Here is a 16,748-nt window from a genome sequence, read left to right on the forward strand (position 1 = left end):
CTTAATAATAATTAGCCATTAAAACATCTCTCTGCAGATAAATCAATTAATTCATCTGCATTATGCACATAGTTTCCATTCATTCATATTGATTCATACTATCCTAACCTTACAGAGGTTCATTTAGAATCTACTATTTTGAACTTGTGCATTTACACAAGTTCAAAATAGAATTAAATGGAAGTTCTCTTTTCTGGCTTACTGAACTTCTACAGTTTCTTTGTTGCAAGTACCTTTCAAGCTCTTCAAATCCAGTCCAATATTCACATCTCAATTATCTTTTTTTTTTTTTTTTTTTGATGTCATTCTCCTAAAATTTTCATGGTTTACTTCTAGATCATTTTCCATCAGGCCTCATCTTGAATGCTTGCTTAGACATTCTCACTTCACCCATGCTTTCCACACATCCAGACCTTAGGGAAATAAATATCACTTGTTTATTTAAATATTGTGTGTACTTCCATAAAAATATAAAATATTAATTATGAAATACCTGTCTCAATGGAATGACTCTACCACTGCCTACTTCCCCATTCTTCAATTTCTTTTCATCTTCTCCCTTTTTTAGAGGCTAACAATAAAAAAAACTTTAAAATTACTAAAAACAAGTTTTGTAATCTAAAATTATATGCATATTTTATTTAAACAAATGTCTTTCTTTCAAATATATAGAAAGCAATCACAGCTAAAAAGTTAGTTAATTAAACAAGAACAAGATATGTATATAATGTATTACTTAAGTTTATACATTATTATGATGAATGCAGTAGGAAGAGAGTTATTAAATGGAAAAAAAAAAGTATCTTATTTTCTCATCTGAATTAAAGTAGCTTTATTATATGTATAAAGGAAAGGGGAGAAAGGCAGTTGAATAGACAGTGGATTAGTTGGATCACTGTATTCAGTTTGTATGTATATCTGATGAAAGGCCTTACTGGTGATCAGACATTTTTGAAAAAAAAAATTTAAATGACTATAAAGCTGAGTGAGAACAAAAAATAGAATAAGATCTATTTATTTCTGAAATAGCATGTCTAGTTTCATCTTGCTAGAAGACTGCATTGAGTGCATAACATATAAGTGAAAAAAAATCAGCGATAGGAAGTACAAACATTGCTTTAGTACCACTTCCATAATAAATTCCATTTAATATTTTTAATTAAAAATTGATTGCTAATTTGAAGGGATTCTTTATCTTTGAGATCACGAATTCCTTCAGAACAGCAATTGATTGATGACAAAGATGATAAAGTTATTAAATTCTACCAGAATTTAATACTGATAGAAGACATGATGCATTCTATTACAGGATGTCTTTAATTTCAGAAGATTGTAATGTCATTTTAGGGGAAAAAAAAATCCATTCTAGCTTATAAATTAATTTGCCATTAGGAAGTATAAGACCATTGTGGCAAGGACTGCACAAGATAAGTTAATTTTATATTTACTGTGTGATGATATTATGTAGTTTTAGATTGAGTGTTGCTGAGTGATAGCAGCGGTTGGTAAGCAGTGGTGTTTAGTTAAATTTTTTAGGATATGCATTTCTTTTTCTTATTCATTGTTCAGACACAAAATGGCAGTAAAAGGAAGAACACTGCATAGGTCAAAGTGAAAGACAAAGTAATTGCATGGATTTCTTGAGAATGGAATGGTGCTGCAGGTATAATACACCCTCTGTCCAAAAAGAAACCAAACTTATGATAGAAAATAAAACACAGGCCAATTATAATTATTCAAATCATTTATTTCAATCAATATACTCTCCCTCAGCTTTGATACATCATTTGGCACAGTCAATTAATTCGTTAAATGAGTTTTTATATCAGTTTTTGGGATACTGTTGAAGGTCGTGGTTACTGCCACTTGAACGTTTTCAATGGTGTCATATCGTTTTCCTTTCATCAGCAAATCCACCCAGCTCTTGAATACTGCTCTCGCATCTGGAGTGGGGCTCCAAAAAGCTCCCTCAAAATGCTTGACTCAATACAGAGGAGAGCAATTAGACTAATAAATGACCCATCCCTCACCAACTCGCCCCCCTCCTCCACTTTCACATGGACGCTTGGTCTCTGCAATCTGTATATTCTAAGAATACTTTCACGGGAAAGGTTCATCTGAAACAGCATCATTGGAACATGTACAGCTGCCACCCAACATCCTTTTACAGTACACCTCAAAACACACAGAACAAGTTTCTTCTCCTCCTCATTTATCCCTGCTACTGTAGTACTGTGGAACAGTCTCTCCCCCCCCCCCCCCGACATATTTCCCAAGGAATACAATATACAGGCATTCAAATCAAATTTAAACAAGTTTCTCCTTTCACAACCCATCATCCATATATACGGTACTAATGTACTATAGGTTGACCAGCCAACCTCCTGTATATGGGCCCAACATAATAAAAAAAAAAAAAAAAAAAAAAAAATGAAGTCGGAGGAAGAGGAAGAAGTCACAGGGTGCTAAATCAGGTAAATATGGTGAGTGATCCAAGACACAAACTTAGTTTTTGCTCAAAAACTTTCTCACAATGTTCGAATGATGAGATGGTGCATTATCGTGCAAAAGTGACCAGCTGCCTGCATCACGATATTCATGCCGTACACGACGAATTCTAGCTATCAATTGCTTCAAAACTTTGAGATAAAACTCACCGTTGACTGTTTCGCCAGGCAGAATGAATTCTTTGTGGATAATGCCCTTGGAATCATAAAAACAAATCAGTATTGGCTTTACTTTTGACTTCTCCAAGTGACTTTTTTTTGGAAGCCCCTCTTCTGGTGGTCTCTACTCAGCACCCTGGTGCTTTGTTTTGGGCTCATACTCAAAACATCGCGTTTCATCACCAGTAACGATCGTTTCAAGGAAGTTCGAGTCCTTAGGAGTGGTTTTAATTTCAGATTCCTTGCAGTGTTCAATTCGATACTTTTTTTAGTCGTCGATCAACTTGTGGGGAACAAATCGCGAATTCAATTTACGAAGGCTCAAACTCTCGGTCAAAATGTTGTGCACAGTTGATTTTGGAATCCTCAATTCATCTTCAATCAATCTCACGGACAATTTCGGGTTTTCTTTGATGAAATCATGCACATTTTGGATGTTAACTTCGCTCAGTCCAGTTTTTGGAAAGCCCAGCTTTTTTGTCATCCTCAAGCATCTCACGACCACTTTGAAATTGCTTAAACCACTCGTAAACTTGAGTATGGGATAAGCATTCATCACCATATGCTTTTTGGTAAAACTTTTACCAAGTTTAACACAAAAGTCAATCACAGCTCTCTGTTTGAAACTCATTTTCTGACCTTTCGTCAAAACACACTGTCACTCTTGCACTATAACTCGGCTTCTAATGAAACAAATGTCATAAACAGTTGCCACAACACTAATGAAGGTTGCCGCTTTCGACAACAAAAAGATATAACAGGTGGCGCCACTAGTTTCTTCTATTTTCGAAACGTTCGGTTTCTTTTTGGACAGAGGGTGTATGTAAGCATGGGGAGATGTTTATCTGAAGAGGTTGAATAAAAGATGAGTGAATGCCAGTATACAGGAAGGATAACATGCTTATAGATGATAAGGCTTGTTTGAATCAGAGTATGGAACATGGAATAGTAAGTGAAATGAACAGCAAGAAAGAGTGTGTGCGATTGTTAGCAGAGCATGACAAACTGATGCCGAAGAAAAGAGTGCAACTGACAATAAGAACGTACAAGATTAATGGTAAGATAGTGAGAGTAAGAGCGAGCATAAGCAGAGTGACAGGATATGAAAACAGAGTTAGCAAAGGTGAGGCAAGAGATGAAGTGTATGCAAAGTAAAATGAAGAGAATAGCAGATATGTATGGAAATGAGAAGACTTGAATGAATGATGGCCATATAAAAGAGGTAACGAATGAACAGCATGGAAGGCTGTTATATGAGTTGAGGATATGGGATTGGATTATAAACTATTAGCTTGGATAAAAGGATGACTGACTGGCTGACATATCAAAAAGTGTGTATGGGGAGAATGTAAGTCTGCAAGATTTAAAGTGATCAATGATGTACTCAAGGGCCAGTCCTTGGTCCCTTCTTATTCAATCTTTACATCAATGCCACTGGGAAGGATTTGAAAGGAGGAGATAGCTATTTGCTGATGATGAAAAGATAGGCAAGAGTCATCAGGAATGCAACTGACATGCAACAGTTGCAGAATGATTTGAATAGCCTGGAATCTTGGGCATGTGAAAATGCTATTAGTTCAATGTTAATAAATATAAAATTATGCACTTGAGTGTAATGATCTATCCAATGGTGTATTATATTGTTGGGATTATGCTAGAGAAACTCAGCAGACTAGAGATCTTGGAATTTTAGCAGATAAAGTTGAAGCTCAGGTGTCACCCTGAGCTTCAAATGAACCAAATTACAAAGACTGTGAATATAACTCAGAGGATAAATACAAAGCTGAAATGAACATTCACATGTAAGGATAAGAAAGTTTATTTTGCCACTTTACAACCTGGACTATTGTGTGCAGATCTGGTGTACTGGTTTCTGAGGTGATGTCGATACAGTGGAGATGATGCAGAAGAGTGTTAAAGATTATATCGGGACAGTGGAATATAGATTATGAGGCCAGATGGAGAATTTGTGGATTGCAGTGCTAGCAAACAGGAGAAAGAGGAGTGATATGATAGAGACTTACAAACTTTTAAAAGAGTTAGGATATCAGTAGATGGAATTTTTCATTTTATGGAAGGTGAAGAGAGGAGAAAAGGGCATCCATGAAAATTGAGAATGAATTCGGTTAAGAAAGGGGCAAGAGCTAGATTTTTCTCTCATAGGTCAGTGCATGACTTGAATGGCTTGCCTTTGGAAGTGGTGAGTGCAGAAAATGTGAATGATATGGGCCTCCACGGATGAGTCCCTGAAGGTCTCTTGTAATAATAAATCCACTCTAAAGACAAATGCAAAAGCTAAGTATACATACTACCATCTGGTTGATGAAGAATTAAAATATCTGAAAAAGTTAGTTCTTTTTTCCTTCTATCTGAATTCTCAGATGAATCTTATTTATTTTTGAAATGAATAGTTTTAAATCTAATGAATCTTTCCATATTGTAAATATATCATCTACATATCTGTACCATTATAGGTTTAGGAGAAATGTTTTTAAGGAGACGATCTTCAAAATCTCTATGTAGTAATTGGCAAGGGTAGGAGAGATAAGACTATCCATGGCTGTTCCTTCAACTTGTTGGTATAATTGGTCTTGTACACTGAATGGATTACAAAGTCAAAACGTTTGAAGATGCCAAACTTTTTGACTTTATAATCCATTCTTGTTTATCAGCCAAATATTCCTATTTAATTGTAGTTAGTTTGTCTATTAAATTCCATAGGCCTTTTAGAAAACTGTGCTAAACTTTTGATATTTTCTATAATAATAGAAAATATGAAAAGAAAGAAAATATGAAAAAAATAGAAAGGACCTCCCACGATGAGTCTTTTGACTCCATGGAGGCCTGAATGATAATAATAATAATAATAATAATAGAGAAATTCTTTCTTGCAGCAATGCTAATAAAGTCATTTTGTAAATTGTATTGAATTTTTTTTTTGTACTGAAATGATTCTTCATTTTAATAAACTTGGGAATAATGTCATGGCCCTGACATTATTCTATGACAAAAATCTAGCTCTTGCCTCTTTCTTGACTGCATTCATTCTCAATTTTCATGGATGCCCTTTTCTCCTCTCTTTGCCCGCCATAAAATGAAAAATTCCATCAGAAAATTTAATGTGTTCAGAAATCTTTTGTTTTATATGCTTCTTTTTCAAATTTGAGGTATTTATTGAAAACACCCAACACAACTACATACTGTGGAGTTTATATTCCTTGGCTTGTGGTATTCATAATTATTAAATTAATACTGATGAAAAAGTAAAACAATTTAATAAATCAATGACTAGTTTTGTATAACAATATTGTGTACTTCTGCAGATTGATACAATAAACGCAAAAATAAATATGTATCATAAATGAAGATTTCCAAATTGTCATTTTTTAATTCATTCAACACACAACAGACACTGATTGCAGGAATGAGTCATTGTTACAGGAAATAAGACAACAAGCAGATGCCTAGAATGGCAGATGACCCTATATCAAGAACATTATAGACAAAATAGCAACAAAGGTCCTACAAGAACATAACTTAAAAGTTGCCTTTAGATCTCTACAAAATAAGCTCCACAATGTTAAGATCACCTAAACAACCACGTCAACCTATGAAGAAACCAGGAGTTTATAAAATTTATTGCAATTTCTGGAGCAATCCTTCAAAACAAACATGCAATAGATGTGGAGAGAAAAAAAAACAAGCATATAAATCTCAATTGGCCTTTCACACTATCAATGAAAACCATCAAGTCAACTGGCAAATCATCAAAATATCCCACATAGAATTTAAATATGTATGTATGCAAATTTCAAGAGGCTAGTGAGATAATACAATAACCAACCAAGTGTATAACCAAGGCTGGATATTAAATCAACTCTGGGCAACATACATAAGAGATCTACGTGTGGATGAATAAGGCTATGAGACAAATATGTTATTAATATATCCTGTAACAATGACCCAGCTCATGATATCTCATTCCTGCATTCAATGTCTGTCACATGGTGAATGAATTTTTTTTTTTAAATTATGGTTTGTTATTTAGAAATTTCCACATTAATATCTTTATATTTGTGTTTATTGTATCAATCTGAAGAAGTACACAACACTGTATGAAACTAGACACTGAGTTATTAAATTGTTTTACTTTGTGTTTTTTGCCAGTATTAATTTAATAATTAAAATATAAAAATTATTTCAAACCTATCTGGGCAACTAAGAGTATCATTATTTCGACTATCAGATGGAGGTTTTCACTTGGCTATGCTACCAATTACATATTTGGTTTAATCCTTTATCCAAGTGTAAGGAAACAAGGTTTGTGCCAAATATTTTTAGGACTGGGACAGCTCATGGTAAAGTGGTATAAGTTCTGATCACTCGCCTTAGTATCCCATAATGCAAAGCACATATCCTTATGGGTATGTATAATGCTATGCATTAAGGAAAGGATCACTACCCAGACTGGTTTCAACCTTTATTGAGGTCTCATCAGTGGGAGCTAGACCCAGAGGTGGTGATACTAAGGTGGAAGCAATGCAAAAGTCATATCAACATATACCAGTTGCCAAAAGGTGTCAACATCTTATTATTAAAATTCTCTGGATTAGAGATAGTTGATGGAAGTTTTTTCACTTGGCTATGCTACCAATTACATATTTGGTTTAATCCTTTATCCAAGTGTAAGCAAACAAAGTTTGCACCTGAAATATTTTCAGGACTGGGGCAACTCATGGTATGTATATATATATATATATATATATATAATATAATATTTCAGGTGCAATATTATATTATATATACACCACAAAGATTGCACCCGAAAATATTTCAGGTGCAAACTTTGTTTTCGCTTACACTTGGATAAAGGATTAAACCAAATATGTAATTGGTAGTATAGCCAAGTGAAAAAACTTCCATCAACTATCTCTAATCCAGAGAATTTTAATAATAAGATGTTGACACCTTTTGGCAACTGGTATATGGTGATATGACTTTTGCATTATTTCCACCTTAGTATCACCACCTCTGGGTCCAGCTCCCACTGATGAGACATCAATAAAGGTCGAAACCGGTCTGGGTACTGATCCTTTCCATAATACATAGCATTATCCATAGCCATAATTATATGTGCTTTGCATTATGGGATACTAAGGCAAGTGATCAGAACTTATACCACCTTTACGAGCTGTCCCAGTCCTGAAAATATTATTATTTAGGCCTCCAAGGAGTCAAAAGACTCATCACGGGAGGTCCTTCCTAGGAAACACAAATCTATCAAGACTCATCGTGGAAGGTCCCTCCTAGGAAACACGAAGACTATCATACCACTCCTTAAACTCATTGACAGTTCTCGCTCTCACCACTCTATCAGGCAATGCATTCCACGGTTCAACAACCCTCCATGCAAAGAAACCACTCCTCACCCTCTTGCTCACAGTTTCCTTTCGTAACTTCCAGGGATGGCCCCTTGTCATCACTCCTTCCCGCTGTTCAACCAAGCGAAAGAACTCCCCAGTGTCAACCCTGTTGACACTGAGGAGTTCTTATACCACCTCTCAACAGTTTAAAAGTCTCAATCATATCACCTCTCCTATCCACCAAACTCTGCACTCCACATTCCCTCAGCCGATCCTCATAACTAACAGTGTACAATCCTGAAACTGTCTTTGTTATCTGCCTTTGTACCCTTTCCACAGTTAATTTATCCCCTTCAAATCCTGGGGAACAAATCTGAGAACAACAGTCTAAGTGTGGTCTGATCAGGGTCTTATACAACAGAATGATAACTCTTTTATCTCTGCAGGTCAGCATCCATCTCATTATTGCAGGAATCCTCTGTGTTACCTTCACCACCATTGCAATGTGTCCCTTGAATTTCAGGTTTCTATCAATCATCAACCCCAGATCTCTTGTCTCCCTTATTTCCTGCAGTATATCTCCTCCAATAGAGTATGCAGCATCCCATCGATGTGACCCAAACCTCAAGACCTTACATTTGGCTGCATTAAACTGACACCTCATTCATTTGCCCATCTGTCTAGCTTATTCAAATTCTCTTGCATGACTACCACATCTGCACTATTGCTAATAACCCTTCCCAGCTTCACATCATCCACAAACAACTGAATATCCCCCCTGCAATCCACTGACAATGTCATTGATATAAAGGTTAAACAATATAGGTCCCAGTACTGAGCCCTGTGGGACCCCACTTATAACCCTCTGCCTCCTTGAAACTACCCCACCATTCACAACTCTCTGATACCTATCGGACAGCCAATCTGAATCCAGTTGACCTACTTGACATCCAAACCCATATGCTGCAACTTAAATATCAGCTTATCATGTGGCACCCTGTCAAATGTCTTTGCTAAATCCAAGAAAATGGCAATATATGCCTTTCCCTCATCTACTGCTCCTGTAACTTTATTATAAAAGGCTAGCATATTACTAAAACAAGAGCGCCCCCTCACAAATCCATGTCGACTCTCACAGATAACATTACTCTCATCTGCCCAATGTTGTATATGGTCCCCAACTAATTTCTCCAAGATATTAACAACTACTGAAGACACACAAACTGGCCTATAATTAGACACTTCCAGTCTGCAACTGCCCTTATGCAATGGCACTTTCTTAACCTTCCTTCCATTCTCTGGGCACCTTTCCTGTAGCCAAACTTTCACTGAAAAGCCAGGTCAAAGGAGCTGTCAGTTCCTTAGCACATTTTCCCAAAACTCGTGGTGAAATACCATCCAGTCCCACAGCTTTATTGACATCCAGAGTAATGAGTATTTGGAAAACGTTCTCCTCCTGCTCCTCTAAACCTCAAACCTGCCCTATCCCCTCTAGTATTAAAATTTACTCCTCCAGGATGAAATACTCCAATAAAGTGTACTAGTCACTCTCCTAGCCTGTGTCTTATATTCTTCATGCATCTGCTCTTCATCTTATATCTCTTCCATAGCCTCTTTTTCACATGCAGCTCCTGTTTAATATTGTTTGTCATCCACTTTACACCAAATTGTGTCCTTATGCTGCTGTCTGGAAACATTCACTAAAATCAAAGAAAAATAGACAAATGCTAAATAGAGTTCAACGCCTTATAGCCATACGTATAATTAAAGGATACAGGACAATCAGGCACAAACTTTGTTTGCTTACACTTGGATAAAGGATTAAACCAAATGTGTAATTGGACTATCAGATATTTCTCTTCTTATAATTTTCATCCTTCTACTAACTAGAGTAACTGACATTCAAGGCTGGTTTTGTGTTTATGCTTGGGGAGGGGAACAGAGCACCTGGGGGAAAAAACAACCTACAACCACAGTCTAAGATCAATTAACTCAATGCTAGAATAAAAACATGTGCAGCAGGCGACTCATATGCTTACTAACCAGCAATCAGCTAAACAGATATGCATACCACCAAATTTTCAACCCACTTATAGGACAGCTTGCATATATTCATTCATTCATTCTCCCATTTTATTTTATTTTTGCCATACACATTCATCACAACACAGGCATATTCAATATTGCCAAATTAGGTAATCATTATATGTAAATTTTAATTAACATAAGTTGTGAAAATTTTTATAATAATAAAAGACTGATAATCATATTACAGATTACACCTTATATTTATGTTATATAACCTGTCCAAATATAAATGCAATTAAGCTAGTGCTTGTAACTATTTTATATGAACTTTACAAATTATTCAACAGAAGCAAGTCTCTTTAAATAGTAAAAATATCCACATTAAATTGTTTTAATCAATTACAAAGTTTTTGATTTGGTGAATTGAAAATGACAATATATCCAACTGGACGAATTGGGTCAGGTTATATAGATTGCATTTTGGGGATATCTGAGTTGTATTATATCTTAAGGTGATTTGCTCATCTCCATTTTAATTTAAATAGGACCATTTATTGTAATGAATCAAGCAAAATTGATGGTTTGTTGCTAGAGGGACTTGTGGTGTGTAGTGTTTGTTGAGAGCTCCTGATAAAATGAGTGTTATTTTAAGTTATCATTGATAATTTTGCTTGAATATTATGTAGTTTTGTTTGCTTTCCGTATCTTAGTGTGTCTGTTTGTGTGTTTTTGGTGTTATTTCAATTAATTTGATAAAATACGATAGAAACATGCACATGGCTCCGGTAAGAAGGAAAATGGCGGCTAGTAATAATGATTCGCCATCTTTGTTCAATAACTGTAACATACAGGAGATTATTCAATATACTCTCTGCGAAATGTATGTTTTGCAGAGAGCGGTTGGAGTATGGTTAGATGATGATAATGGAGTGAATGTGTGTAGAAAATGCAGGGAAAATGAGGAATTAAAGTGTGTTTCAGGTCGTGAGTGTGTGATATTTTTGTCAAATTTCAGAATGTAGAAAATAGCAATATGATAAGAAATTGCGAGGTTGTACCAGAGAGCTGTGAGGGCGAGAATGTAGAAAGTGTGAATGAAGGTATTAATACAGAGCAAATTAATGGTTTAACAGATAATAAAAAAGATGAGATAGATGCAAAGAGTGAGATCACGCTGTTGAGCGGAGTGATACATAGAGCAAAGCGGCAGCTGGAGCGTATGCACAAATGTCTACTGAGTGTACCAGCCAATAAAAAAAAGTATGATAGGAAAAATAAGAGTATGATTGTGAACGTAAACAAAATGAAGGAGTGAGTGCTGTATGGAGATTCGTTAGTACGAGGTGAGAGAGTAGAGAATTTGACAAAATCGTACCAACCTAGTGCGACGATTAAGGAAGTAAGTGAGTCTATTAGGGAATAAAAGCAAAGGGTGAAAGAAATGATAGTTGTGGCAGGTAGGAATGATTTGAAAGGAGATAAAATGGAAATGATAGAGGACCTGAATGAATTGTTTGAGGTAACAAAAGAGAAGAGTGAGAGTTAGGATGATTAGTCTTTTTCCGCAGTATGACAGTGAAGAATTTAGGAGGGCCATAATTGCAAATGACTTTATGCGTGGGTTATGTATGATGAATGGTGTGGAATTTAGAGACGTGTGAAGCGAGTTCGATGGGTGAAAGAATCTATATAAGATGGATGGTTTGCATTTGAATGGATTCGATGTAAGGAGACTTGAAAAAGTGTTGTCGAATGAAGTGGATGTGCAGAATCAGGGAAACTAGATTTATTATGGGGGGGGGGAGTAGATATGCAGACCTTAGGGAGGCAGTCGAGTGTATGAATGAGTATAATATGCCGAGCGAATAAGGACAACAAATCAGAATGAATAGTTGGTATAAGGCATCAAGGTAGGGATGGGGCTAACGGGGTCTGCAATTCATGAATACTAATGCTAGGAGTATTAGGAACAAGAAGGAAGAATTTTTGGCCTTGGTTGGCACTTCCAGACCACAAGTTATTGGCATTAGTGAAACATGGCTGACTGAAGATGATATAGCTAGTGGGATTGAATGTGTGGGGTATAGTGTGTTCAGGAATGACAGGGAGAATAAAAGGGGGGGGGAGTATTATTGATGATAGCTGATGAGCTGCAGCCAAGGAGAATAGAGAAAAGAGCACATTTGAGGCCATTTGGTGTGTGAGATTGAGGCTAGCAGAACAAAATATAAAATTGGGGTGCTGCTATAGACCAGGTGATGGAAAAGATGGTGGAGATAGTATGCATAAGCAAATAGAAGAAATGAGTGGAAGAAGGGTAATTATTATGGGAGATTTCAACTATAGTAGCAATGATTGGATGGAGAAGAGGACACATGGGAGGAAGGAACTGGGTTTTATGCAGTTATTAAGGGATAACTATCTGAGACAGCATGTAATGGAAAATACTAGGGGGTCAGAGAGTGCTTGACCTAGTAATTGCATCTGAGGATTTGGCTGTAACAAATGACCACATTGCCACCAATTGGTGAGAGTGATCAGAGGGTCTTGACTTGGGAGGTGGCTAAAGGTGTGGAATTTACAATTAAGACAGGGTACATGTGGAATTATCAGGCTGGTAAGTATGACAAGCTTAGGAGTTTGATTGCTTCAGTGCCATGGCATGTAAAACTGCAAGGGCTGGATGTCGATATTGCATGGGAGGTGGTTAAGAAGTTTTTGCAGGAGGCAATGGCTGACTGTATACCTAGAGTCCGAATAATATGGCAGATTGATTTTAAAGAATGTCGATGGTAGGGAGGTAACCGAATCAGTTGATATAGTAGAATTACTGAGTGTGCACTTTGCAAGAGTATATCATCCAGGTGGTGATATTACAGAAATGGAAGAAAAAACAGCTTATACGGGAATTGTGGTGAATGAAGTGGAGGTGAATAGTCTATTACAAAACCTCAATGTCAATTCATCTGCGGGATTGGATACCAGCTCGTGTAGTACGAGAAGCGGCTAAAGAATTGTCAGTGCCTTTGACCATTTTGTTTAATTTGAGTCTCAGGTCGGATTAGTCCCAAGAGGGTAGAAAGAGGGGAAAATAGTTCCACTGCATAATGGAGGTTCCAAGACTGCTGTTGAAAATTACCGGTCGATCAGCATATCAGGAATTGTTGTCAAGGTCTTGGAGAAAAGAGTCAAGAGGAAAATACAAGATTGGATAGATGAAAATGGGGGACAGCAAGGGTAGATCATGCCTCAGTAACACAGTGATGGCTGAACTGAATAAGGGTAACAGGTTTACAGTGATTCTACTGGACCTTGCTAAAGCCTTTGATAGGATACCACATGGAATTCTTATCAGTAAACTGCAGCATATGAGAATGGATATAGAGTTGGTGAGATGGATAGGAGGGTGGTTGAAGCAGAGATATCAGAGAGTGGTTTACTCGGGAGTAGAGTCCAAAAGACGGCCTGTGATTAGTGATGTGCCACAGGGTTCTGTTCTTGGACCGCTACTGTTTAATTTGTTCATTAACAATATAGGAAAGGATCTGAGAGGAACTGTGCATCTGTTTGCAGATGATGCAAAGTTAGGTAGAGCAATAGTGAATGCTCAGGATGTCTAAATTTTGCAGGATGATTTGGATAGTTTGGAGGACTGGGCTAAGGAGAATGGATGTCAGTTTAATGTGGAAAAATGTAAGGCTTTGCATTTTGGGGTGAAAAGATTTGCAGCAGTATATCACATTGGTGGAACTGTACTCCAGAAGATTGACGAGGCCAAGGATTTGGGAGTGTTGGTGGATAGGGAGTTGAAGTTTAGGGGACACATCGCAAAAATGGCAAAATCAGCTCATCAAATCACTTGGTTGCTGAAAAACACTTTAATGAGCAGAGACAAACAGGTTATTTCCTCTATATCGAGCCTTGATAAGACCCCATCTAGATTACTGTGCCAAGATATGGGCGCCAGGGTTTCTTCTCGATGGGGATGTGGCGGAGAGGATCCAGAAACGAGTGACCAAGATAACAGCAGGACTATGGAATGAACCTTATGAGAACAGGTTGAAGATTTGTGGGCTGCAGAAATTGTTTGATAGGCAGAAAAGGGGTGATATGATTGAGACATTCAAATTACTGAAGGGTTTCTATAAAATTAATTCAGAAGATATTTTTGAAAACAGGACTGGTAGTGGGAGGACTAGGGGGCCATCGATGGATGCTTGGTAAGAGTGTGGTTAGCAAGGGTGTTAGAGCTAGGTTTTTTACTTGGAGAGTGGTAAATGAGTGGAATAAGCTGCAGAGTCTGTTGTGGGTGCCATGACTGTGAATGAGTTCAAGGTGAAGTATGATAGATACTGTGTGAATGTTAAATAGTTGTTCTTGACATGATGTTGGGCCTCCCTCGATGAGTCTAAGGATTCCTTGGAACTGCCCGTAATAATAATAATATGCTACTTATTAACCCAATCTCTAAAATATTCAAGCATGGCCAGATTCAGATTTCTGAAAGCTGTAAATACTAAAAGAAATATTCTTTTATATTACAAGCCTATAAGTTCCTTGCCTGTAACAATCCTACATTCAAGAGTACAATCTAACATATAACTACTATGATAATGAATGGCATCACTAAACAAAAATTATATTGCATTTCTTTTTTAAATTGAAATAATCAGATTGACAAAGTTAATCAACAATGGTGAAAATGCTGTTCACAATAATCCAAACATATTTAAAGTCAGTGCACAAGCTTTATAGACTAATCAAACTGTTAGGTTGTTTTCCATATAGGCCTACCAGAAAGGATACATATTTGACATTAAACATCAATGCACAGAATACCAAGTTGTTTGTGTGGGAAAAATTAATCTAATAGATGCTCAGAGATGTAAAATGCAATCTTCTTTCAGAATTCTCTTAGATCACATCCACATTTGTCATTTGAACAAATAATTTGCAAAATAACTAACTACCGGAAAGAGATTGGATCTTCTCCGAGTCTTCCTGGAAGTATTTGGTGTAGAACAAGGTGTAGATAAATCTTTAGTGTCTTTGCTACCAAGAATAGAAGAAGCAAGTACAACAGGATCAATTAAAAGGGACCGTTCGGATCTTGTTGATTTTCCTTCACTGAGTACGGCAGTCATGAACTCAGTCCTATCTTTATTATCCTACAAATGCAAACATTAAAAATCAATATTCCTTCTTCAGTTATTAACATGAAACCACACATTTCCTAATAACATGCTACATCAATTCTCTTCAACAATATTTTTTCCTCAAAACTATATGCATTTCTATATTTAAATTTTTATTTAAAACCTTATTATTTTTGAAGTTTTCATGAAGGCTGCTGGATGGTTGCAGGAAATCCTTAATTGTACATATATAGAGAGAATTTCAGTAATGCTACCATTAGCCTGAGTGATACAAGATGTGAAGTAGATGTGAGCAGTTTTTAACTGCTTACTATTTTTTAGAAAAATACTCAACACCAGATAGAAGTAATTAAAACAAATCTTTAAAGAAATCTGCTGAGTTTGTTAAGAATACATCATATATCAGTTGTATCTAGCTAGAAGAAAACAGTTGAAAAGTGAAAGCATGTCATAATATGGTTTATAAAAGCAGTTTCAGAAACAGACAAAAGATTATAGTTCTAATGTGAGCTGTATTTTGAATAAAAAACATTAATATTGAATAGAAGTAAACTCAATAGTGATTTTAAATATTCATACATATTATTATTATGATGAAGATGGATGTCTCCATGGAGTCAGAAGACTCATCATGGGAGACCCTATATTTGACACAGTAGCCATTATTCACACATTACTTATATCCCCCCCCCCACTCCTTAAACTCATTGACAGATGAAGTACTCATAACCACCTCTGGCAATGCATTCCACCCATTCACCACTCCTCTAAGGAAAAAAATCTAGTCCTAATACCTTGTTAACCACACTCTTACATAGTTTCAGGGGTGAACTCTCATTTTCTCCTCTCCTGTACCATACCAAAAAAAAGGTCACAGTATCAATCCTATTAAACCCCTATAATAACTTAGATGCTTCAGTCACATCTTCTACCCATCACATTGCCTCTCAGCAAGTTTTTGAAGCCCACAGACCTTCAATCTATTTTCATAGGAAGCAATCCATAGACCTGTCACAATCTTTATCACTCACTTCTGGATCCTCTTCACCACTTCATCACTAAGGAATCCAGATGACCATATCTGTGTGCAATAGTCCAGATGTGGTCTTATTAATGACTTATAAAGTGGGACAATAACTTCCCTAGCTTTGCTTGTCAGTGTGTTCTTCAACAACCATGTAATTTGATGTGCTGTTTTGGCCACTTTTGCAATGTTCTCTAAACTTAAATTCTCTTTATACAATCATTCCCAAGTGTCTTGCCTCATTAACTTCTTGCAGTTCAGTTCAATCAGTACATTAAACTACACATGATCTGATCCTTTCGAAGTGCATCACCTTACACTTAGCCACATTAAACTGGCATCCATTTAACTTTGTCCATAATGCTAGCATATTTAAGTCATCCTGCAAGATCTCTTACCTTCATTGACTATGGCTGTTCCGTATTTTGCATCAGCAAACAGATGGATATTTTCCATCGAATTATTTCCAATATCATTAATGCATAGATTAAACAACAGTAGACCAAGTACT

The 16,748-nt window shown here is 36.4% G+C and overlaps 1 protein-coding gene across 3 annotated transcripts in view; it reads right to left on the reverse strand.

Annotated features, from left to right (window-relative positions):
- Nucleotides 1–16,748, reverse strand: part of LOC150098898 (centaurin-gamma-1A-like) — a 273,420-nt gene that overhangs the window by 145,506 nt on the left and 111,166 nt on the right. For all 3 annotated transcript variants that reach the window (XM_090404607.1, XM_090404608.1, XM_090404609.1), the window contains exons 8-9: nucleotides 15,028–15,225; nucleotides 494–571 (exon numbers count right to left, since the gene is read on the reverse strand). In XM_090404607.1, the coding sequence (XP_090260733.1) occupies nucleotides 494–571; nucleotides 15,028–15,225 (276 nt within the window). The remainder of the gene's footprint in view (nucleotides 1–493; nucleotides 572–15,027; nucleotides 15,226–16,748) is intronic.

This window comes from Typopeltis vanoorti, chromosome 15 (assembly GCF_054136105.1).
Source record: "Typopeltis vanoorti isolate ZY-2024b chromosome 15, IOZ_Tvanoo_1.0, whole genome shotgun sequence".
In the NCBI taxonomy this organism is placed as follows: Eukaryota; Metazoa; Arthropoda; class Arachnida; order Uropygi; family Thelyphonidae; genus Typopeltis; species Typopeltis vanoorti.